The sequence below is a fragment of the Microchirus variegatus genome (assembly GCF_963457635.1).
Source record: "Microchirus variegatus genome assembly, chromosome: 1".
Taxonomy (NCBI): Eukaryota; Metazoa; Chordata; class Actinopteri; order Pleuronectiformes; family Soleidae; genus Microchirus; species Microchirus variegatus.
In genome coordinates this window covers 31,507,379-31,532,684 of record NC_139802.1, presented here as the reverse complement: position 1 = coordinate 31,532,684, position 25,306 = coordinate 31,507,379, and the positions used below count along the sequence as shown (strand labels likewise).

Here is a 25,306-nt window from a genome sequence, read left to right as displayed (position 1 = left end):
CATTCAGTCATTGAAGGCACAAGTTACTTCATATTACAAGTTGCTGGATCTTAACTTTAAAATAACTCGATAATTATAAGGTGATCAGATTATTTTTTTTAAACAGTACGATTCCAGAGAAACTCGTGTCAGCACAGGGCGGACACGATCTTCCTGTCAGCGGCGATGAAATGAGTTCAGAGCGCTGTGGTAAGTGTTAGTAGAAAATGAAAATCCCTGCACCTGAGGTTTCATTACAGACTCCAAACATTTGTCAGAGAAAAGAAGGGAGCCGGCAATAATTCAACATTTATTAAAACCATTTCTCCTCCAAGATTATAGTCTTTGAATGAGCTGCTAACTGTGAGCTGTCGGCAGAGGAAAATTCATGAAGGTAGAAGGAAGTGCGATGGCTTGTATAGCAGCAGCTGCTCAGGCAGGTAAACCTTGTCCTTCATGCCGCTCAAAGAAAAACAACAAAAAAAACACAAATGTCTTCATTTGGCCTCTCTTTTAAAAGTTAATCACATATACTGTGGAGACACCTTTGGGAAATCCGTGATGCATTCAGGGCCACAGTCAGGAAGAAATACTGAGGTCGTTTGTGCCGTTTCTCCCACAGGGATCACAGAGTCATCTAGCCAAAAAATCGGGCAAAAAGACAGAACGAGGCGCTAAACAGACCAGGACACAGGGGAAAAGTTCAGTATCCTTCATGAAAAACACAGGAGATCAGAGTCTTAGTCAGGCGGAGGCAGAAAAAAAAATGCCAGGGAGAATTAAAGTGAAAAAAAAGAACCAACAGGCAAGCCTAAAAAAGAAACATGAGGGTGAAGTAAATAAGAAGCTGCAAAGGCACAAACAGGAAACGTGAGCAATGAAAACAGACTACCAAAATAAAACAGGCAAATCGTGTTTTTCATTTTCATTTCAGTTACGATTGCAGCTCGTGACCTTTTTTTTAGTTCACGTCATAAACACATGAGTGAAGTGACGCGACGCCTGCTGACCTGCATGTCCAAACACAGATGGCCTCACAGTGTCGTGACAGCAGTGACTTCCACCCTCTGATGAACCTGAAACATAATAATAGTAACAGATTGCATGTTTGCATGGGACAGATTCTGAGATCCCAAAAATAACAATAGTAACACTTTGTGTGTCTCCACTGTCTCGCTTGTTGCGATGTTGGATCTGTATTTCCTGAATGATGATTTGTATTCATCAGCTGCAGGAGATTGGACTTTGCACTAAAGCAGCAGCAGAATGAATGAAAGTGAATGTTTGTTTCGTCAGAAACCACGCCTATAATTATTATTATGTTGACGAAGCATATTAGTTGGGTTTGTTTTTTACAAACCACTAACTGAGAGAACTTGATGTCAATTTTGTTATTTGAATGATTGTTCCCTTTTAGAGGAGACTAGAGCACAGCACTCGGCTGGACACCAGTGCGATTGACAGCTGGTATCGTCCAATAGGAGCCTGGTTGCAGGTCACGCCTCTCACTTCCAGTTGCAAAACGTCGTCATAGTGCTGGCTAAATTGCTCTACCTGGAACCACAGTAAGAACCATTTTGATCCAGAGAACCCTTTAAAACCCTTTTCATGACTAAAGGGTTTTAAAAGGGTTCTTGGTGGAACCCTCCAAAAGGGTACCTGAAGCCAAAAAGGGTTCTCCTATGAGGACAAGCTGAAGAAACTTATATGGTTCTACTTAGCACTTTTATTTCTAAGAGTGTGGCCGGCATAATCGCCCGGTGGGGATTGACGCTGGGCAGAGGACGGTGCAAAACCTTGGTTGCTTTCACACGAGCGGAAACGTACCAGTAGGGCAGATTAAGCACTCCAAGACCACCCCTTCAGGCAGGTCTCGGACCAGTTGATTTGGTGCGTACCAAAGTACCAAGATTACATTCACACCAACACAGACGAACCGAACCACGGGACCAAACACTGTAGGTGTGAAAGCACCCTAAGTCAGGGAACTATTGTGGCCTTCACATAACATAAAGGATGTCATTCATCTTTGTTTGCATAGTAAGCTTCTGCTTCAAATCATGCCTATTCAGGGTTGCCGCAGAAGGAAACATGTACATTTAAAATACTAAAACTGTTTTCATTTAGAGCTCATGCAGTCATGTACTGTAGTGCATTTTATTTCTGCTAATAAACTCTACACTGGACATTTCATGCTTCTCATCTGCCAGAAGGACAACCAGTGACACAATTATATATCTTCTTTCTAGCAGCTGTAGCTCAGGTGTACAGATGGGGGTCAGACTTTAATTGCAGGGTTTTGTCAACTTGTCCTTGGGAAGGACAGTGCCACTTTAATCTCAGTCGCAAAGGTGAAGTAGAATTACGTCTATCACCACCACTTTGTTCATATCAGATCTCTTCACCTACAGTCCACTGACCTTTCTCCTCCCGGCTCTTTTCTTCCCGTGTTACGTAAGATGTTTTCTGCTGGAGGTTTTGCGGCACGACCCTGACCTGCGACTCACTCTTCCTCCACATCGATCCACCAGTCGTCCAAATGTGGAGAAGCTGTGGTGTTCAGCAGCATGGCAGACTGTGTTTGCAAGAAAGAGAGAGAGAGAGAAACGCAAAAAGCACAGAAGAAAATGAATTTGTCAGTGATGTTCTTACGTCATTTGTGATCTCAGGAGCGCAAATGGCGACTAAATGTCTACATAACGTCAACAGTAGGTAGGAGAGGAGGGAGGAGAGACACAAGGACAGGAGAGGAGGGAGAAGGACAGTGAGGGATGGTTTTCCTGCTCTGGATCCTCAACGCCTGCTGTGTCCTGTCTTTCCACAGGGAGATAATACTAATGACAAGTCCTGTGGCCTGTGGCTTCTCATTATAGACTCTTGCTTCAGATATCTTCTAACACACACAGAGAGAAATATGTGTACACATGCCTGAGAGGACAGAAGCACGGACGCATGTTTGATCTGTAGCAACAATTGATGTGGCAGAATTTCTTTCAGCTCTACCAGTATGTGCAGACAGTCAGACAATGAAATCGAACAATTTTTAGTGTTTAATATGTAGAGCACCATTCACTCTGCAGTTCCACTCAGATGGAGCTTTGTTGTGTTTTTAAGATCATTAATATTAAGATAATATTGTGTGTCTGTCGAGACGCTCAGAGCAGATGTACGCTGCATGCCAACCACATGGCAGCACATGAGCCAGGCAACGTCCCTGAAATGTCCCCAGTCTACAACAGCAAGTTTTTTGCCATGTATTTCTCTTATTTGCTCTGTTGCATTGTTGATGTTTTTTTGTTTAGTTTATTGTAACATTTATCGTAAATATCATTCAAGTGGCAACTTAAAAGTCTTAAAAACTCTTGAATTGATTGAATTGCTTTAAGCTGTAGCAACCATGGAAAGCAGCTTGTGCTTGGGTGTCGTCTATGGTGGACCTGAAGTGCAAATCAACAGTGCAAATGGGAAAACACAACAACATTAACTGAAACACAACCACATTAACTGAGACATAACAACATTAACTGAAACATAACAACATTAAATAAAACACAACATTAACTGAAACAGAACAACATTTAACTAAAACCCAACATTAAAGCGGACCTAGACCGGAAGTTCCAATTAACGCCGTTTTTTAGTGTGTATCTACGTCATTACCTTGTTTTACGAAGCCCTGAAGGTTCTAAACAAACAGTTCAGCCATTGCTGAAAACGCTGTGTTTTATTGTAATCTCAGGCTCAGCGAGATCCCGCTCGAGTTACGTAAACAACGATTCTCCTGAACAACAGATCCTCCTGCTCCGGGCACTAGTCCGGGCACATCCGGTTGCGTACATTGAACCGCATAAGACGAATAACGTCCGTTGTGGAGGTGTTTCACGAGCGACAATGTCTTCTGACTCTGGGTCTGACTCTGGGTCAAAGTCATAAAAGGGACTGCGGCGGGGAGTCATGAAGAAGCTATTTTTAAACATTGTTAAAACAATGTTTTGATATTGAGTAGCAGTGCATCCACCGTTCCAGAGGGGGGAGCTGCGCTTCTGAGAGCGGTGTGCCGAATGTCACTTCCGGGGTACTGGCCAATCACAACACTGTCTGTCTTCTCGGGCGAGATTTATGTCTGAAATGGCGCGGCTGACAAGTGCTTCAAAAAGGACAGATTTCTATCGGCTCGTTTCCAGCAACTAGGAGGTTTTTGACCATAAAAAACAAGTTAATATATGTAAGTAGACCTCCATAACTATATGTGAAACATTAACTGAAACACAACATTAGCTAAAACACAATATTAGCTGAAACACAACATTAAAACACAACAACATTAACTGAAACACAATTTTAACTAAAACACAACATTAACTATAACACAACATTATCTAAAACACAACAACATTAACTGAAACACAATTTTAACTAAAACACAATATTAGCTAAAATACAACTTGAGCTAAAACACAACAACATTAGCTAAAACACAACATCAGCTAAAACACAACAACATTAGCTTGAACACAACAACATTAACTGAAACAGAACAATATTTAACTAAACCACAACATTAACTAAACCACAACATTAACTAAAACACCATTGGATAAACACAACAACATTCGCTGAAAACACATCATTAGCTTAAACACAACGGCAGTAACATAAACACAACAACATTAACTGCAACAGAAAAGGTAGGTACATACTGTGAAACAAGAATCATCACTTTTAATCAGGACTAAAGCGGCGGTTTTGGTAAAATTAGTTGGAAGTTGGATATTTAACTGATATTCGTGCTGCACTGGCAGCAGCAGCTCATCTTCAGTTTTACCCGCCGTTTGCTGTGCAGTGGCGGGGGTTATGGGTTATTTTGACATGCCATGTCTGCAGGAGACTGACCTAAATCTTTATATCCATGCTGGAGTGCATGGTCAGCCCATCGTGTTGTACGTATGGATTCACATTCACAGTTCACGGCTCGTGTTTGACAGTGGCTGCATTATATCAACTGAGAGAGTGTGAGAAGTTTGTTTTTGCACAACCACCCCATAATGAATTTCTCTGCCCAACAGGGTCAGCTGTCCCATTACCTGTTTTGTCGAGACTGATGACAAAGTTGGGAAATTAACGTCTGGCATGTTTTGTGGTGTAAATCTTAAAATCGACTGGATGTGATGAGAACTGAGGGCCCGCGGTCTACACCTGAATTTACTGCTGGGCCTCCAGGAGATGCTGTGCATGTAATTCAAACACGCCTGTGATGAAAATAGCTTCCTTGACACCCCCTTCCCCCCCCTCAACTCATTTCCTCTTCCCTGCTCTAACATCCCAGCCGAGCTTCAGCTGCTCCCCCTAATTTAATAGCACGAGGGACACTTACATTAGATCTCTTATAATAGTGCTTCAAGAAACAGCAGACTGTTGATAAATTGAGTGAAACAAAGCAGGAGGCAGGGAGAGACTCAAAATGAGCCTCCCGTAGCCTCGGGATGCCAAGATCACGTCCAGACACTTAAAGAAAATTATTCAATAACCCGGAGAATTAAGATGTGGCTTCTCCAGTTCAGCGGCCGTGAAACAAGTGCGGAAAAATCATCAAGATAATATTTCATCTCGACCCTCTTCAGAGCAAAAACAATCAAACACGTCGCTGCTCAAAGTTGCTTCCTGACCACACAAGGCACGCTCCTCCAGCGCAGTTGAAGGATGAATAATCCCGATATTATCATCATCATCATCATCATCATGGCTCACATCCTGTTATATAAGACGGATGGGCTTGTGAGTGTTGAAAGCACGGAGGAGGATGTTGTTTTGAGACAGGATTTACGATTGTGTGTGTGTGTGTGGGATTTCTAAGTGTACAATTGTGCCTGGTGAAAGAGGCTGTTCCAGCTGTAAAAGATCAAAAATGACCGGAGAGTTGCACGCGAGGTCATTAAATAAATCTGCGCCATTCACACCTGGGCTAAGATTTATGCTCAAAGAGCCAAGAGGAAATATACTCATATAAAACTATACTTCATATCAAAACATCATAATCAGCCATCAGCCTTATTTATGTCATTTTATACATTTTGTTCACAGAAACTTGCAAAATCACATAAGTTTCATATTTGAATCCTTTGTTTCACCTGTTTTATTGGTTTTACGAAACCAATAAGTATAGTATAATAAGTAAATAACAATCGCAGTATACAGGGGTGTCAAACATAAGGCCTGCGACCAGAACTGGTCCACCCAAGGGTCCAATCCAGCCCACAGGATGAATTTGTTCATATAATGTGTACCTTTGTAGATCCACTGTGATCTGTAAGTTATGTTTAAATGTTAAACTTTAAGATAATATTGTTGAAATTGCCTTCATTTTCCCTTAAGAAATTTCAGGTTGTTCAAAAATACATTTTGTAAAAAAGATACTCGAATGTAAAACAAAGGGAACAATTCAGAGAGCTTATTGTTTATATGGTTACTATGCTATTATGCTTGAACTGCCACCTTATCGTGATGGAGGGGTTTGAGTATCCGTATGATCCTAGGAGCTAGGTTGTCCGGGGCTTAATGCCCCTGGTAGGGTCTCCCAAGGCAAACAGGTCCTAGGTGACGGATCAGACGAAGAGCAGTTCACTTACCCCCTTATGAGAAGAAATCACATCAAGACGAGTACGTCACCCGGACTGGCGTTACCGGGGCCCCATCCTGGAGCCAGGCCCGGGAGTGGGGCTCGCAGGCGAGCGCCTGGTTGCCGGGTCTTTGCCCACGGGACGGGCCGGGCTCAGCCCGAAAGAGCTCAATACTTTAATCACTTTCGGCTAGTTTCCTACAATAAGGCTGCTAAAGCTTGTGAGTGAGAGTAGAACCACCCAGCTTCATCAGTACATCATTCCTGGACAAAAACACAAAAGTCCCCAATATTCTCAGCAATTTTCCACTCTATCTTCACATAAACTATATCAGTCTCTTCAGCCAAGTCTTCTGACAATCACAGCGAAGACATTTCAGCTCAAAATTTTTATTTTATAGTGATTTTTTTGGGAAACGTCAGGGCCGTTTTGTTTTTTTCCTTGCATTTTTAATGGAGCTGCTCTGCTATCTCAGCAGATCACACACACACACACACCTGATTCATATCAGCTAATCACAGTGAACAGAGCAAGACTCACACACACACACACACACACACTCATACATATACATACACACCTGATTCACATCAGCTAATCAGAGTGAACAGAGTCTGAGTACTCAGAAAAAAGTTTTTAAAGGTTTGTGGTGTTCTGTTCTGAATTTTATTAAGGAGTTTGTAAATGTGTTTGATTGATTCTGATTATGTATATTTTAGTCTATTTATACTTTTTTTTCAACTAATTTAAAGCCCCTTTTAATTTAATGTCCATTTAAACACATTCATGCCACTTAAACTTAAAAAGTTGAATGTTTCTACGTAAATTATCATATTGCAATGATTTCTAAATATTAGCATGAGCAAAAGTGAAAACCCATATCAGTATCATGTATTTATCCTTGGTTTGGCAATAGAGTGGATTTTATATCAGTACACTTGGCATTATTATTATCATTTCTCAGTAACGCTCACGCAGTTCAACGCGTCAAAAGGCCGAGTCCGAACAAGGAAAACAAGCAGCTCATCAGTATTCCTTTCTGCTCTCCGTTCTAGTTGTTGGTGATTTTCTTACATCACCGGCAGCAGCCTCGCGATTTGTACTAGATGCTGTTTTGTGATGTTACCAAGGGAACCGTGTAATAATCGCCTTTCAGCATTTCACTGATTAGATCTGGTGTGACATTCACGTTCGCTCTGGGGGTCATTGCTGGAATGTACACAAATGAATTAATTATTCATGGCACCGTTGTTTACATTGTGTGCATGGCGAATGTAAAGGCAAGCTTTTTTTTATACTGTATCCCTTCACAGATGAAGAAAACATCCAGGTGCTTATATAAGACAGATGGTGTGTGTGTGTGTTGTCCATGTTGTGTTATGGATGAGTGCTTCCTGCTTCTTACTGTGTGTCATACAAGACTGCTAATGAGGTTCGAGCAAACAATAGGCTACATCCTTAGCACTGACCCATATAAATAATGAAAAACCCCGCATTATTTATGATAATGTTTGGTAAAATTAGACACCAAACAACAAATCAGAAGTAGAATTCTCTATAGATCCTATGTATGTTGACAAATACATCACATGGCCAAGTAGTGTAGTGTGGATAAATGGACCAACTACTGGTGAAATGCTTTTATTTTGAAGTCATAAGCAAGGTCACTTTCCAAATTCCATTCATTAAATTCATTAATTAATATAAATTAAGCCGATTACTAAAATAATTATAGTCAGGTGCAACAAGGAATGAAAACAAGTATGAGAATGAAACTGAAAAATAAGACAGGGTTTATGCTACAACTTCCTGTAAAGCAGTGTTTCCAAAGGTTTTAATATGGGAACCTCCCTTTTTTCCAACCCTTTTAAAGCACTTCTGTATTATTTAGACAAATTGACATGTAATAGGAAGTGGAACAGGTTTTTTTTTTTTGTTTATTACTGCAGAAACTTGACCTTTGCTTTCATTAGATGAGGTCACTTGTTTTATGGATATAGGTGCCGTGACTGTGTACCGTGAGCTTTACAGAAGCTTCACTGGCCGCTGTTTGTTTTCCTCTCTCAGAAACGGCGATGGTGTACAGGAACCAGGACGGCCACGTCATCGAGTTCAACTTCATCCTGAACGAGACGGAAGTCATTCTGAGCAACAGCACATTCGTGAGTTTTGTTATCCAACATGAGCTGTCCTTTTTATCGCATTATTCGAATTAAATGTTATCCTATTATGGTTTTTGTTTGTGTTCATGGTTCTTCATTTTATTCCATGAATGTAATATTTCATTTTCAGAAAAGGGAACATATTTTCTATTTTTCCTTGTACAGAATAACCGTTAAAAACAAACCATAAACCTTGGTGGTGCTGTTCAAGAGCAGTCAATTACAATGGACAGCCAGTCAACCAATAGTTTTCATGTATTGAACCTGAAAGGAAACAATTATGTCGACTTAATGGGAATTTTTCTCCATGAAGTTATTTCTTTACCTGCACTGAACTTTTCATCTGCAACACTTATTCTTATATATAATATAATATATATATATATAAAGCCCATTTTACCCCATTTAAACCCCATTTACTAACTACCTAGAACGGAAGTTCCAATTAACGCTGTTTTTTTTGGTGTGTATCTGCGCCATTACCTTGTTTACGAAGCCCTGAAGGTTCCAAACAAACAGTTCAGCCACTGCTGAGAACGCTGTGTTGTATTGTTATCTCTGGCCTAGCGAGATCCCTGAAAAAACTTGGTCCGGTTACGTAAACAGCATTTCTCTTGAACAGCAGTTCCCCCCGCTCCAGGCACTAGTCCAGGCACATCTGGCTGTGTACATTGAACCACAGAAGAAGAAGAACGTCCGTTGTGGAGGTGTTTCGCTTGCGAAAGTGTCTTCTGACTCTGGGTCAAAGTCATAAACGGGACTGCGGCGGGGAGTCGTGACGAAGCCGTTTTTAAACACAGTTAAATCAATGTTTTGATAATGAGTAGCAGTGCATCCACCGTTCCAGAGGGGGGAGCTGCGCTTCTGAGAGCTGGTGTGTTGATTACGTCACTTCTAGGTATTGGCCAATCAAAGGACAGTTGGGAAAGCTGTCGTTGGCTGGCCAATCACAACACAGTCTGTCTTCTGGGGGTGAGATTTCAGTCTGAAACAGCGCGGCTGACGAGAGCTTCAGTGAGGAGGGATTTATATCGGCTCATTTACAGCAACTAGGAGGTTTTTGACCACAAAAACAAGTTAATGTATGTAAGTAGACCTCCATAACTCACATATAATATATGCAGTAGTACCACTCTGTGGGAGCTTTAACATACAACTGTGTATCCAATGGCTGTATCCAAAAAAAATTCTGATTCTGATTCTGGAGTAAACACAAACACACGTGGAAACCACACCTCAAGGCTCATATGCATCCCTCTGAATAAAGGCCAAGAATTTGACTCCTCAAGAATTCTCCTGTGTTTTAGTCATAAAATTATGAATGCTAAGATAATCAGATTGATATGAAAATGTGCTGAAGCTCACACCAGAAAACCCCCACACACAGCTGCCGTTCTCTGTGTGATGTGCAGGCTTTAAGATCACTTAAATCACTTCCTCTCGCTGTACTCGCCTCGAGCCGAGTGGTTATTTGGTTCTTTTTTGGAAATATCATTTCGGATTAGTGTTTGCCTGCTTGACGTGCAATCAAATCACTGACTGACTGTGTTTAAGTGTCCCCTTGCCTCTAAATGTCAAAAGAACACTTACTCTTTCACATATTCTCCGGGAAAATTAAATTACATCCATGTTTGTGATCTGATTATCATCAGAGAAGGGGGCCAAATTTAGCTGTTTTCTAATTGGATCATTGTCGTCCTGTTGTAAGCTGCTATTTCCTAACACTCACAACACTGCGTGAAGCCATTCCGACTCTGCGTCTGCCTCCCGCCGGTCTGATCCTCACAGTTTCAACGTTTTTTAACATTAAGGGCTGCGTGGAGATTAGAGTATTTGAGACCCTGTGGATAAAATCAAAAGAAGCAGAGTGGGCGTCGTAGTTGTGGCTGGTTGCTGCAGTGCGAAACATCCACACCGAACCACACCATCACTGCCTAGAGCACCAAAACATCAACAAAAGACTTTTTTTTCTTTTATAAAAGACTTATTTTATGATTTTGGACCGACACTCTATGACATTTTAGCTGTACATTATGTGGTCAGCAGTTTCTTCTCCTCATACAGCCTCATGTTACAATATTAGTTTGTGCCTGCTGTGTTTTCCATCATTTTCATGGCATAAAAACATGGCATTTTCTTAGCCAGTTGCTCCCTTATCAAGTCTCTATTTAGCACAGGGGTGTCAAACTCGGCCACATCAGCATAATGGTTACCCTCAAAGGGCCAGATGTAACTGTCATACAGAATACATGTAAATAAATGTAACCATTTATAATGTAAAATGAAGGTAACTACTCCGTAACATATTGCTAAATAACTCTCTGTATTTATTACTTATTCAGTTTCACTCGTCACATGATGCATGTACAACGATACACTGCGATCTAGTGGCGGTGCCATCACCTTGTGGGTAACACAATCACCATGCATTGTGGGAAATGTAGGTTATGGTCAACGCACGCATTAAAGCAGCATAGACCTATTTTAACACAAGACCAATTAATCACTCGCGGGCCACATAAAATGACGTGGCGGGCCACATCTGGCCCCCGGGCCTTAAGTTTGACACATGTGATTTAGCACATATTTACTGAAAGTCTTAAGCTGCTGTTTTCCTCTTTTTTCCCCTCCTTTGCTTTGTCTGTTTAGACGGCGTTTAAGGTGGTAAAGTACTCGCTCTCTGCTGATCTGAAGTACGCTCTCTTCGCTTACGATGTCAAGCAGGTGAGCTTCTCGTCCAGACGACGCGATAAATCAGAATGGCACACGCACACACACACACGCAAAAACAGCCTCCGGATGATTGCTGAATTCTGATTTGTTTCTCCGCTCACGAGCTGTGAGCTGTGGATCATCCTCAACGTTACCAGCTGTTCTTCTCTGTTGGCTTTTGTTTATTTCCTGGCAGGATGTCATTTACATTGTTCTCCTATGAAATACCCAAGGGGGCTGTCACTCATCTATCTGCACACAGTATATATACACAGGGGCATTAGCCATTTTCTTCAGGTTTGTTTGGCGATTGATTTTATTTATATATCACAATACAATATATATCTCATGTACAATCCTTGACTATGTTTAATCTGTTAATAACAAGCGCACACCGCGTATATTTTGGATATTCTGCTTCTTAAAAAAAATCACAGTTGACTTTAATTTAAAAAGAACATCTCTGATGCTGTTGTTGTTGCACACAAACAGTTCCCCAGAAAACAAATGGCATCACCTCACCAAAAACAGGTGTGGATTTATGTGTTGTGTTTCTGTTTCTTTAGCCTTAATGTGTGTTTTTTTAGACGTTTTTTTTTCCCCATTGATTTTTAGACTTGTTTGCCAACACATGGATCCAGGCTCAGGGCTAGAAACTCTGCAGCAGCTGAAAAAGCGAGACAGGGATATTTGTGGCTCATGTCATACAGTATCCCTGTGATGATTGTCAGGTCAGAACTACTTCTTGGTTTAGGGGCCTCTGAGTGTGATAGGTGCCTGTTTGATAGAGTAACATGAAATCACCTTGAGTTACAGTTACGCCACGTACTGTGATTTATTCTTTTTTTAGCAGCTCCTGATTGAATTTCTGTCAGTGAGTGCACTGCCGTGCGTGGAGGAAGTTCATCCGTGCAGGAAACTTAGCTTGAGTGGAGTCAATCAAGTGTCACAACTTTATTTGAACATTGAGGATGCTGAAGTTTAGATAAAGTGAAATGTGGATAAAATACTGCAGAGTAAATATAAGGGGATGGTAACGTGGAGTCCTCTGTGTTTAGTCTGAACATTCTGGATTATTTGGAACTTTTCATTATAACAGTTGGGATGTGCAGACAAAAGGTGATTTAACATTTAATGAAACATGATGTGACTTTGCTCTGTTTCAAATGGCGCATTTCACTAAAATGCATTCTTTAAAATGTATTTTATGTACTGTAAAGTCTTACTTACATTCTGAATGAAAATATTGTCAGACAGGAAGTGGACCGTACCACATACAAATGTGTTTTTTGTATTTGTATTGCTCTTGTGTCTAGAGATAGTTGATTTCTCTCATTTTCTTTTGTTTGTCTTATCTCCCTGCTGTTATTTATTCACTGCTCCAGCGACTCCATTTTTTTTTCTTTCCCTGAGGCGGGAGATACCGACATTGGCCCAAGGTTATCAGACAGGGATCGATATTTGCATTATGTGACGGTTTGAACTCTCGTTGCAGATATACAGATATTCATACACGGCATCGTACATCATTTACAACATCTACACGAGGTAAGCCACTTTACCTTCATTCGCCGGTTTCCCTTTAATCCATTCAATGCCATCTGATGTATGAACATCGTGATGTTCAGAAAAAGAGACGCTGGTTGTTTATATATAGACCTCGGCATGTCATGTGACTCAGTTTGTTTATTTCGCCATGTCGACAGGAAAAGCTTCTGCACAAATGAACAGGGCCACTGCTGGTTTCAAGCTGCTAAGAGTTCAATGCATAATTTAAATCCATGGAGGTCAAGCAATTTATCACAGAACTAGACGAATACATAATATGACCCTTATACTGCCCCCTGGTGCTTTTCACGTGTACAGAAACAGCCAGGGTGGACATTATTAAACTGAACACAGTTAGAGCATGTAAAATGAACATAATAATAAAGTTAGTAAGTGCTGGATTACCAAATATTAAGTGATCACTTTAAATATGCTCACTTTATGGCAACGATCCATCTCTCAGGTTCAAAGGTGCCATATGTAAGAATGTGGCCAAAAACGGTTACAACATTCAAATTCTAAATACCGAGGTCTTTTAGGTTTTGTTTTCTGACGTAACTGGCAACCTGTTGTTGCTCGGCAGCTGAGACTCTACTGACTGCAATGATTGGTAGACGGCGGTAGGTGGCGCCACATGCCAAAACATGATTTGCAGTCTGCAAAATATTTTTTTCAATGCAAATATTTTGTCTGCACTTGTTGTTGGTGAGTTCAGTTTGTTATATGAACATAATTCCTGAGTCTCTATGACATATTAGGAGGGTTTTATGGCCAGTTGCTTTAGATTTATTACATAATGCACCTTTAAGGATCTGGTAAAAATGTTCCCGCTCCACTATCTTCACCTTACAAGTTCACATAGATATTTCCTGGCATTCTGTCCATTTAATATGTCTATGGATTTGAAAAGCACAGGCTCCTGCCAAAATAGCGTCAGGATGGGATTGCTTGATGCTATCGGAGCTACCAGAGCTCTATTGTAACACAAGTGCAGTACGTAAAGGTAGACAGAAACAGCAACTGAGAACTGGTAGGAAATAACAGATCAGGAAAAGGAAAGTCCAAATATGTGCTTGTGTGTGTTTATCAGGGAAGTGTGGGAGCTAAATCCTCCTGAGGTTCAGAATGCAGTTCTCCAACACGCAGCATGGGGAAAACAAGGACATCAGCTGGTAAGAGTGAAGGCCTAATCACACCTGTTTTCTTTGTTTTGACAGAATGGAGCTAAGCAAATGAAATTAAAACAAACTCACGTGGTATTTGTCAACTTGCAGGAAGTGTGGCTCTTTTTGCAAACGCAGATGTAAAAACACCGGTGGAAAGATAGAGAGACAAAATACGCATATTTGCCGCATGGCGAGATAAACCCCGATGATATGAAAACCAAAAAAACAGGAAATTACAAAATCCAAAACACAGAGGACACACCAGCAAAAAAAGCATGATCTCAAAGGGAGTGTAAACAGCTGCCAGGCAAAATTCAATTAAATGGAATTAATGTCTGATAAAAAGAAAACAGGAACATTACTATAAATGCATGTTTGTTTTCAGATCTACATCTTTGAGAATAACATCTACTACCAGTCAGACGTGAGGAGTGTGTCCCTAAGAATCACCTCCTCTGGGATGGAAGGAGTCATTTTCAACGGGCTCGCTGACTGGTTGTATGAAGGTGAGCCATGATCACTTTTATTCCTTTTATTAAATAAGTAGTATGCATCTCTTGATGGTAATCACTGGTAAACGCGGCTCTAAATTCAGGAACATTTGAAATGCTAAAGGTTTTAAGATTTCTCTTTCAGACGCCTTAGGGTAAAAAAAAAATGTGAACATTCTGTGAACTTTGGTGATGGATGGAGTCTCAGGACACGCTGTTATCATCCTCAGTTCAGCTGCAAATGAAGTGTTTCAAAGATTTGTCTGCTATTAAAAATTCAGCAGAGGAGACTCGGCAAACAAAGCAGAATATCAGTAAAAAGCCTCTGCGGTCCATTAAGACGCTGGGTAAACAAATTCTACAACACGGTGATGCTCTTTTCGCGGGTTTGTGCATCACAATCACAGATGGGAAGCCAAACTGGAAACTTTGAGCTGTGAGAATCACTGTGGGGTGTTTTGTTTTTTTTGCATTTACAGTGGACGAAAGAGCATGATAAGTGTTGTGACTGTCATATTTTCACTGCTCACAGTGTAGGATGAGAGGGGCAAATGTGTCGAAAATGAGCCCTAATAGTGATAATTTGAGTAAAGAAAGACGACTATAATAACGTGCGACTACGTCATCGACAGAGACATTAGAGGAAAAAGGTTTTCTGGCCTTTTTCCATATCATCTTCTGAGGCTTATGACAGAAAATAAAAGCTGATTCTTTTTTTCTTATCAGAGGAGATTCTGCGTTCAAACTTGGCTCACTGGTGGTCGCCGGACGGAGAGCGACTAGCCTACCTCACTATTGATGACACTCAGGTTCCCAACATGGCTCTGCCCCAGTTCACTGGCAGCGCCTACCCACGAGGACTGCAGTATCCGTATCCTATGGTGAGCTTAAACTGCATAATGCTCATATTTTGTAAATTTATGCCCATTTTGTTCTTTTTCAGCTTCAGTAATGCATGTTTTAAAATGGTTTAAATGGTTTATGTGTCCCATGAAATAACATGAACAAATGAATGTACTAAAGGGGAGTTGCATATTCTCCCCATGTGTGTGTGGTTTTCTCCCACAGGACAGAAACATGCAGATTTGGGGATTAGATAAATTGGACACTCTAAATTGACCAAAGGTGTGAATGTGAGAGTGAATGATCTTAAGGCCACATTATACTTCTCCGACTGCGTATGCGTTATCCGTCTGCGTCACCACGGAGACGCCTCGAGCATTTATACTTCTGCGTCGTGGTGACGGACACTCGCTGCAATTTCCCCGCCCGATCAGTAGGGGTCGCTGCGCAAGGTTGTTGTGCTTCTGGCTACAGTGAGCAATGGCGTCCGAGAAAGAAAGAGAGAGAAAGACTGTTGTTGTTGAAAAAGTGGCCGTTTCTCACTTTTCTGTGTCACGGAACGCAGTTTTAAGATAATTTGAGGCGAGAAATTGGCCATTTAGAGTCTAAACATGTGCTGTGTGTGTTAAGATATGACGTATTTATAGTTCGGCAGCGGCGTTATCGGCGGGGATCAGCTCCGCCTCTGTCAGGACGCCCGGAGCGCACTGAGAGCCGGCACAGAGCAGCTTAGCTCGGCCTGTCCTGAGGACCAATCGCAGCTCTTGCCGTCTCCGTAGTCCCTTGACGGAGTGACGGACACTTAAAAAATATTCCGTGCACCCGGAGACGACGCAGAGGCTCTTCGACAGGTTCTGCGTCGACGCAGAGGACTCTGCGGAGCTACGCAGAGCACTTTACGCAGGAGTATAAATTGGGCTTTAAAAAATATTCCGTGCACCCGGAGACGACGCAGAGGCTCTTCGACAGGTTCTGCGTCGACGCAGAGGACTCTGCGTAGCTACGCAGAGCACTTTACGCAGGAGTATAAATTGGGCTAGAAATAAGAAATAAAAGTGTTAAGTAGAACCATATAAGGTTCTTCGGCTTGTCCTCATTGGAGAACCCTTTTTGGCTCCAGGTAGAACCTTTTGGTCAAGGTTCCACCAAGAACTGGATCTCTTCTCTGGATCAAAATGGAACAATTAGTGTTACCAAGAACCCTTGAAAAACCCTTTCTTCGGGAAAGGGTTTTTCAGAAGCAAATGGTTCCAGGTAGAACCTCAGCCCTTGTAGAAGGAGCCCTTTGGAACCCTTATTACTCAGAGTGTTGTTTGGCGCTATATATGTGGCCCTGGGATGGACTGCCGATCAGTCCAGGGTGTACCCCGCCTATTGCCCTATGTCAGCTGAGATTGGCCACGATGTGTGGATCACGTGGAGGATAAAGTGGTAGAAGATGGATGGATGGAGTAAAGGGCAGTTTCCAAACCAACAAACAGCTTATTTTACCACAGTGGCCCATTGTCTTGTCTAATGTCAAGAATAAGGAAAAAAACACTTTCAGGACAAAATTGGCAAAAAGTCAAAATTGAGTATAATAGTCATATTAAAAACTACTCAGATGTTCTTAAATGCACCAGTGGATGTGTCTCTTTATTTCAGGCCGGTCAGAAAAATCCGGTGGTCAAGTTGTCGGTGGTCAATCTGGTGGGAGCGACACACACTCAAGAACTGCAGCCTCCTGATCATCTGAGAAATAGGTGAAACACACACACACACACTCAAGGTTCACAAAAAACGTCCCCACACTGACCTTCCTCTCTTCTGCAGAGAGTTCTACATCACCATGGTGAAGTGGATCAGTAACAATCACCTGGCTGTGCGGTGGGTGAACAGGCCTCAGAACATGTCGCTGCTGACGGTGTGTGATGCCAACGTTGGAGTCTGTCTTCAGGTACGGGAGCCGCTTCTGACTGTAGCTGTAAACATGCAGCTGATAAATGACACATGAAACATTTGCTGTCATTTTTAAACAAAAAGTGGTTGAAGGACGAGACACTTAGCAGGAAATAACTCATTACGTATAATTTGTTCAAAACTTCAAAATCGGTTTGTCAGTAAATTCCATTTGAACACATTCATTGTGGTTATCCATCATTTTGTTCACTTTGGTGCCAATTATCAGGCTACTTCACTGTGATGGTGGTGTGCACTCTTGTATTTCTATCATGACTGGTTAAAAAGGGATATTGCAGATACTGAACAGTACACACAAGAGTGCATTCATACGCAAAAACTTGCAAAATGTCACACAAAATTAATCAGACTCCTGTTGCTGGACTGAATCTCCAAATCATTTGTAAAGCAACGCATAAAATCAGGTGGACTGCGCCGCAGGCAGCGCCTGCAGCGGTTCAACGCCATATCATTATGGTTTTCTTTTTTTAAAGTCTGAATAACCTACAGAGAGCATTTACTGTGCTGAAAAGTGGATTTAATTTATCATTCCTTTCATTCAGAGACATGCCGACTCCTCAGAGACGTGGCTTTCCAGGCAGGTAAATCATTTCTCATAAGAGTATTTAGGAACAAGACTGTTGTCTGCCAAGAAACTGTGATGCATATATATATAAAAAACCTCACGTCTCCTCCGATGTTTTGTTCTGTCATCACTGCAATGTATGTTCCATTATTGAGGCGGATGAGAGGCAGAAATCATTCATGCATAAAGTATGTCACCGCTGAAGTCTGTGCTTCTCCTTGCAGAGACAGGAGCCGCTGTTCTCCAAGGACAGGAGCAGGTTTTTCCTCACTCTGCCCGTGAAACAAGGAGGTCAGGGAGATTTCCACCACATCACCATGTTCACAAAAAAGGTGCCCGTCCTCTAACATTTATCCCAGACACTGTGTCTTTCTCCGTTTCTGTTTTAAGCCCTGACTCGTAAAGGTCCAGTGTGAGAGGATTTGTGAAATCTAATGTTGAGACTGCACATTTTAACAAACGTTGGGTCAATCCATACCTTTTCTTTGCATGTGTGAAATTTGGCTACTTCCTCTCCTATGGCAGTTTTGGGGATTTTCAGTGAAATAATAATTTTAATAGATATTCTTCTAAAATAAAAAATTATATGGGTTAAGGTAAGGGTTACTTTCGTTTTATAGCGGGTGGCAACCACAACTACCATAGTAGTAGTAGTATGTCATTCATTTTCGCATAGTAAACATTGAAAAACTGGCTGGTTTCTCTGTTCATGCTACTGTAGATACAGCTCCATAAAGCAAGGTCCTTGCCCAGGGTACATATAATCTTAAAAATAAAATGATTTTTATTTGGTTTTACAGTATTTAAACATATTATGAGTGGTATATGCGATTTCTGCCAATAAACGCTTCAAGATGTTACACGCTAGACCTTTAAAAGACATTCATTCATTCATTTTTGATTCTTTCAGTTACGAAGTGACCAGGACGAAGTTCGCCACCTAACGTCGGGGGGCTGGGAGGTGACGAAGATTGTAGCTTACGACGAAAACAACCTGATCGTGTAAGTTTGGTTTCCACATATTAAAGGGGACATATTATGCAAAGTCAACTTTTTTAATCATTTAAATCCTTATATTTGGGACTCTGGAGGCCCTATCAATCGGCAAAGTGTGAAAAAAGATGACTCACTCGTGCTTTTGTGGTCCTCTTCAGTCTAAGTACAGGAGATGAAACACGCGATGTTGACTTCCGTGCTCACTGGGACGTCACTATGCGCTTAATTCCTGGAAATGTTGTAAAGTTCTATTCTTGGCTCCACAGTGCAGCACAGAGTTAGCTCCGAGTAGCCTCTGTGGCTGATGTCATTTCCTGTCCCTTAAGTTTCGTTTTACTTTTTTTTTTACTGCAAACACTGGTACTTGATGAATAGAACAGAATAGAATAGAACTATATTGTCTAGCTGTGGCAGGAAGGGTAGCCAGTGTGTGATGCTTTTTGTGCCCTAGATCTGCAGACATGATTCACTGTGAAAACGCATTAGAAAATAAATTATTAAAGAGTCGGTTGCAATATGACTTGCGGTTGCAAATCTATCTTTGGAACATCCTCCTTAAATACAACTCGATTGTCGCCAAGCATTTAACGACACCTCCAAATGAACAGGTATGCTGTGCAGTTTATTTCTCCACCACAATGACCGATTAATGTGAATGTATGTTTTTTTGATGTCTTCTGTGAATCGCGCGGGCTTTTTGTTTTGTGCAGCAGGCAGCCAAGGCCGATACATAATGGATCGGCGACCTTGTCCTACTTTAGCTGCTCTGCTTTTCTCCACACACAGATACTTTCTGAGCACAGAGGAATCGGCACAGCAGAGACACTTATACAGGTACAACATAAGCACGTTTCACTGTGTCTATTTCCCGCTATAACTGTGTGTGATGCACTGTGGTCAGTCAACGTTTGCACCTCCTTTCCCTGACAGTGTGTCCACCCTCGGCCTGTTTCCACGGCGATGCCTCACCTGTGGACTTAAGGAGGAGTGCACCTTCTTTGACGCAGACGTTCACCCTGATGCACATCATTCCATCCTACACTGTAAAGGTCAGTGAGTAAAACCTCATATTATTGAATAGTTACATGCATAACTTTTTGCATAACGATTTATTTACACAAGTACGATGGCATAAGTATGATTCTTTCTCTTGCAGGCCCTGGGATTCCAGCTGTGCTGCTTTTAAGTTTTGATGACGTGGGCTGTGAGTAGTCATGCTTATGTACATTTAATAAATGAAACCACTGTGTGCTGATGTGAGCGGATGGATGTGCTGTTGTTTGATTGAAAACACGAGCAGCTGTTGAGCCAGACAACGCTGGTAATTTGTACATTTTCAAGATGTTTTTTTTTTTATTACCACACGTTAAATGGCTATGATTCATCTCATCTGTGTAACGTAGCTGATAGTTAGTGCTCCTGTTTAGAGAGGAAAACACTGAGCTGTGTGTGATACAACAATAGAAATGCAGCCTCCTGTGTGGAATAGTGGTTATAAAATAAAAATGCTACTATTGTCTTGAGGATGAAGTAGTGGTTTTTACCTCTGCATGACCTCACTGCTCACCTGCACCACCTAGAGGACACGCAAATATCTGACAGGAAACATCCACTTATGAATGGCTGCTCAAGCAGGACAGGTTTACTTACTTCACCCAACGACGTGGGAGTGAAGTATTGTTTTTAGTGGCTCTGTGTTTCTGTTTGTTTGTGCTTCCGCGCTTGCACTTGCCAATGTGACCAGCAGAGGCCGCCAGAGGCTTGTTGCGAAGTCTGCCATCTCTGATTGCCTTGCTGTTTTCTGCAGTGCTCCCCTTGTGTGTAATTGCTGCTTCACGTGAAACAAGAGTGTAATAAATCAGTCAAACTTGTTTTGTTCACAATGTTTATATAGTGCTTTTCTAGTCTTGATGACCACTCAAAGCTGCTTAACACTACAGCAGATTTTCAGGCGTTTCCCTGCTCCAAAACACCTGATTCAAACAAAATGGTTCGTTATCAGGTTTCAGCAGAGCTTACTGACGAGCTGACCATTTGAATCAGGTGTGTTTGAGCAGGGGAAACGACTAAAACGTGCAGGACAGTGGCTCACCATGACCAGGAGAGAGGAAACCCTGCACTTTGCCATTCACCCATTCACGCACAGCTGTCAGGAGCAACGTGGGGTTAAGTTTCTTTCCCAAGGACACATCGGCATGTAGCCTAGCGGAGCTGGGACTCAAACCCACAACCTTCCATTTGAAAGATGACTCGCTCTACCACGGCTACCTTTGCCCCTAGCTACCGTTGCCCCTGGAGTTTTTTCAAAGGCAATTAAAATGTTAGGGTAAAGTTTTTCACTCTCAATATATATGTTTCTAATGCTTTTTTAGTTTATAACTAAAGGATATTTGTAGATTTGTAGCCCTAACCCCATTTGGCACAACATTGCTTAAAAATAGTCTTCAATGAATTTCATTATTTTTTCAGTAATCCTCCAAACACAAACACATGGCAATGAACGTGCATCTAAGGCTCTGCATGCTCTAAATGTGTTTGTCTGTTAAATTAATTATCAAAAAAAATGTGTGTTCACTTCAAACAGCATATTTCATCTTGGAGAACAACCTGCCTCTGCGGACTGCGCTGGAGACGAAGAGAACGGTTCACACCGACATCAGGATCATCTCTAACGACAACTACGGTACAGCTGATACACACTGAGCAGCTTTGTGAGATAATGAAACCACTTACAGGACATGAATGACATGAGTGTTATCTCCCGCTCTCCCCTCTGCTGTTTCTCCGTCTTCCCTCTCTCACAAACACAGAGCTTCCTGTGAAGCTCATCTATCCTCCCGACTTCTCGGAGTCCCTCCTCTACGGCCTCCTCCTCGTTATGTAAGCTGTGATTACATTTCAATTTTTTACCTGCAGGCTGCCAAATGCATTGTTCCCTAACATTTCACATTATAGCTACAATGTAAACGTCCGTGGATCCATTTTAAATGGACACAAAGTTGTGTCAAACCAAATAAGAGTTGGACATTAACAACTTTAGCATTTTATAGAAAGATATGCACGTGCACATGTGTCAGTGGAAGGCTATATAGGTTCTGGAAAGGGTCTCTCTACATCTCTTAGTATTGAGAGATTTCATGTTGCCCATTCCCATGCTGCACACAGGAAGTGATTAGTTGTATGTCAGATTGACACAGCAGTATTATTGTGAAGGTGAATAAAGTGTCTGTATGCTGTTGTTGTGATAGTGGGAGTTTTCCTGGCGATCAGACGGTGACGGATGAGTTCAGTCTGGACTGGCACTCGGTGCTGGTCGGATCCGACCAGGTCATTGTGGCGAGAGTTGACGGCCGAGGGTCAGGGTTCAGAGGTCAAAGGTGACATAAATAATCAACAACACAGCAAAGACTCTCCCTCTCTCTCTGTCTCTGTGTCTGCACTAATTCTTTCTGGCTTTTCTCCGTCAACTGACAGGGTTTTGAAGCAGGTTCACATGAGGCTCGGCACAGTGGACGCAGACGACCAGATTGCAGCGCTCGAGTACGTAATGACCGGTGAATCATTTCAGAGAATATTCAATTATTTTTTTGCTTCCCATGAAAACAAAATGAAAAGAAAACATGTTCACGATGATGATCTGCATCTCTTCTCAGCAGCCGTGTCTCTTGATCAGTCAAAGATTAACCTTTGTCCTCCTGTGGGCCTCTTATTTTGTGCGTAAATCTAATCTCCCTCCTGAGACCGCTTTCATTCACTAATGAAGTTAACCTGTGTGTTCTTCAGATACCTGATTGAGCTGCCGTTCATCGATCGCACTCGAGTCGGAGTATTTGGAGAGGTTCGTCTGTCAGGCTGCATCAGACGCTGACTTTTCTTTCATTCATTAGCACATTTAATCTTAGGACTGTTTACACATTTAAATTTTTTTAATGAATATGTTTCCTGGATGGGATTGCTGTAAACATGAATCATGATTAGTTTAATTCAGGGCTATTCAACTGAAATTTCCGGACAGCCGACTTTTCGGAAGGCTGTCCAGCCAGTGGGCCAGTCTATCCCTGTACTACTATTTTGTGTTACATGTACAGTAAACGGATACAAATAGATACAAAAAAAGTTTTCAATTATTTAGCACTTGGCTGCTAGTTTTGTACTAAAAAGGTAAGTCACAAAACCACCAATATTCAGGTACAATACAATTTGCGTATAGTGCAAAAAGGTTACAGTACTACCAACATTTGGGTATAACTGTCACAATTGGCTCTTACAAAATTAGAGGTAACAATATAAACAACATTAAGGTGCAATGGCCACAAAAGGCTGTTTTAGCTGAAATCTAAGTAACAGTACCAATAATATTCAGGTACAACTGCTACAGTTCTCTCTTAGTGCAAAATATTCTGGTACATACATTACAGCTATACTAGTATTTGCCAAAAAGGGGCACAAAGTGTCACGAAGTGTCGCGAAGTGTCGTAAAGTGCCAGAAATAGGCAAAGTTACGGTTTTACTGGCTTTTTAATAATACATTCATTATTTATGGGTTAATGGTCCCGGGCCGGTCCAAATTGCTTGAAGGGCCTGATCTGGCCCCCAGGCCTTAAGTTGAATAGCCTTGGTTTAATTTATTCACAAACTCCCTGTCCAATTTTTATGAAGTAAGAACTCAAAGTGATTTATTGCAATTGGAAATTCATATCATTCAAGATTGATGTATTTCAAATGGATGAAAGTGTCACAGTGTGTAAACACTACATCAAACATTAGGACCCAAATGCAGGTTTAAAAAAAACAAACCCACATGGACACTGAGGAGCACAGAGACTAAATACACTGGAGAGGCAACAGGGCTGATCAGACACAGGTGTGACTGATGAGAGACAGGTGAAACACATTAGGGCGGGACAGAGAATCAAAGGGAAAGACAGGACAAGGTCCACATGAGGAAAAAATACAAAATAAAACTGGATACAAGGCACAGAAAGAATTAAATACCCAATGTTAAAGACTTATTGTCCAAACAAAAAAGCACATGCGTTAATGCAGGGCTTGTGACTGGAAGATTTCACAGTTTAAATACTGTTTAAACACATATTATCTGTCACATATAAATGAAATTAGTCTGAATGAAAAAGAGCAAATAAAGCCAGTGTAATGTGTGTATGATGAAACCTACACGGACCAGCCACAACATTTAAACCCACCAACTGCTCATTCTGAACCGTCTATAATGGGATTTGGAATTTATTTGACATTTATCTTTATGGCATTACCGAGTGATAAAAATGGAGGAACTTCCGTGACAAGTAGTATAAGTTCAGGTTTAGCACTACCTTTTTGGGGGTTGTTAATATCTAGTTAATAACATTATTTTTATTGAGAATAATAGTGCACGAACTGCAGTATGGACACAAATGCAGATTGGAGAGATAAGACCATAAGTGTCAGTTTAAGTCAATTACATTTTTATATCATTTGTTGTTATATTGTGACAAGAAAATCAGCCATGGACTGCACTGGTTTTCTAAATAGAAAATGACCACTGAGTGTACGTTGAGTGTTAATTCAGTCTCAATGTGTTTCCGTCAGGACTACGGCGGCTTCCTGACACTGACAATGCTGAAGTCGACGGAGTGGCTGCTCCGATGTGCTGCAGCTCAGGCTCCCATCATTGACTGGTCCATGTACGGTGAGCAAGAAACTCCTCTTTACTGCCCGCTGCAGGGAAATGCAAATATTTTATAACGCCTGCTCCTGCTGCTGCTGCTACATATATTGTCTGGGTATTGTGATTTGTAGGTTCTGCTTTTGGGAATTTAGGCTTATTGAAGTTTAAGATGAAAAGCCTTCATTTCTGGGACCAGTATTAGGGCAAACAGTCGAGCTGCAGAGTGTGATTAGAATTGAAAAGCTCAAGTGTCTCTGAAAAATCCTTTTTTTGTTCTTGTATTTTAAGCAAAAGCAGAATATATCGACTACTTCACTACTGAAACACTACTTACTTACTTTAAAACCTGGGAAATGTCTTCCTGTATTCATTAGAAGTATAAAGAAGAAGCATTTATGTTGTTTTCTGCTCAAAAGCACCATTTCTTTCTTATTATACTCAACATCACTTCTTTCTCTTTCAGCCTCTGCATTTTCTGAGAGATACTTTGGCTTGCTTTCATCCGAGGAGAACAGATACCAAGTGAGATGCTTCTACCAGTCATTTATCTGTTGCTGAGCTTATTCCATTTTTTTTAAGAGTCAAACAAAACAATACCGA

The 25,306-nt window shown here is 41.4% G+C and overlaps 1 protein-coding gene across 1 annotated transcript in view; it reads left to right on the top strand.

Annotated features, from left to right (window-relative positions):
* LOC310937527 (inactive dipeptidyl peptidase 10-like) overlaps positions 1–25,306 on the top strand; it is a gene marked incomplete at both ends in the record, with an annotated part of 48,442 nt that overhangs the window by 19,596 nt on the left and 3,540 nt on the right. Inside the window, 21 exons of the mRNA XM_083901810.1 lie at positions 8,664–8,758; positions 11,408–11,482; positions 12,966–13,018; positions 14,109–14,190; positions 14,570–14,690; positions 15,402–15,556; positions 17,163–17,260; positions 17,331–17,454; positions 18,020–18,058; positions 18,267–18,374; positions 18,953–19,044; positions 19,825–19,872; positions 19,969–20,087; positions 20,195–20,242; positions 21,623–21,721; positions 21,849–21,918; positions 22,287–22,415; positions 22,513–22,578; positions 22,822–22,876; positions 24,628–24,727; positions 25,170–25,228. Coding sequence (XP_083757936.1) covers positions 8,664–8,758; positions 11,408–11,482; positions 12,966–13,018; positions 14,109–14,190; positions 14,570–14,690; positions 15,402–15,556; positions 17,163–17,260; positions 17,331–17,454; positions 18,020–18,058; positions 18,267–18,374; positions 18,953–19,044; positions 19,825–19,872; positions 19,969–20,087; positions 20,195–20,242; positions 21,623–21,721; positions 21,849–21,918; positions 22,287–22,415; positions 22,513–22,578; positions 22,822–22,876; positions 24,628–24,727; positions 25,170–25,228 — 1,835 coding nt within the window. The remainder of the gene's footprint in view (positions 1–8,663; positions 8,759–11,407; positions 11,483–12,965; positions 13,019–14,108; positions 14,191–14,569; positions 14,691–15,401; positions 15,557–17,162; positions 17,261–17,330; positions 17,455–18,019; positions 18,059–18,266; positions 18,375–18,952; positions 19,045–19,824; positions 19,873–19,968; positions 20,088–20,194; positions 20,243–21,622; positions 21,722–21,848; positions 21,919–22,286; positions 22,416–22,512; positions 22,579–22,821; positions 22,877–24,627; positions 24,728–25,169; positions 25,229–25,306) is intronic.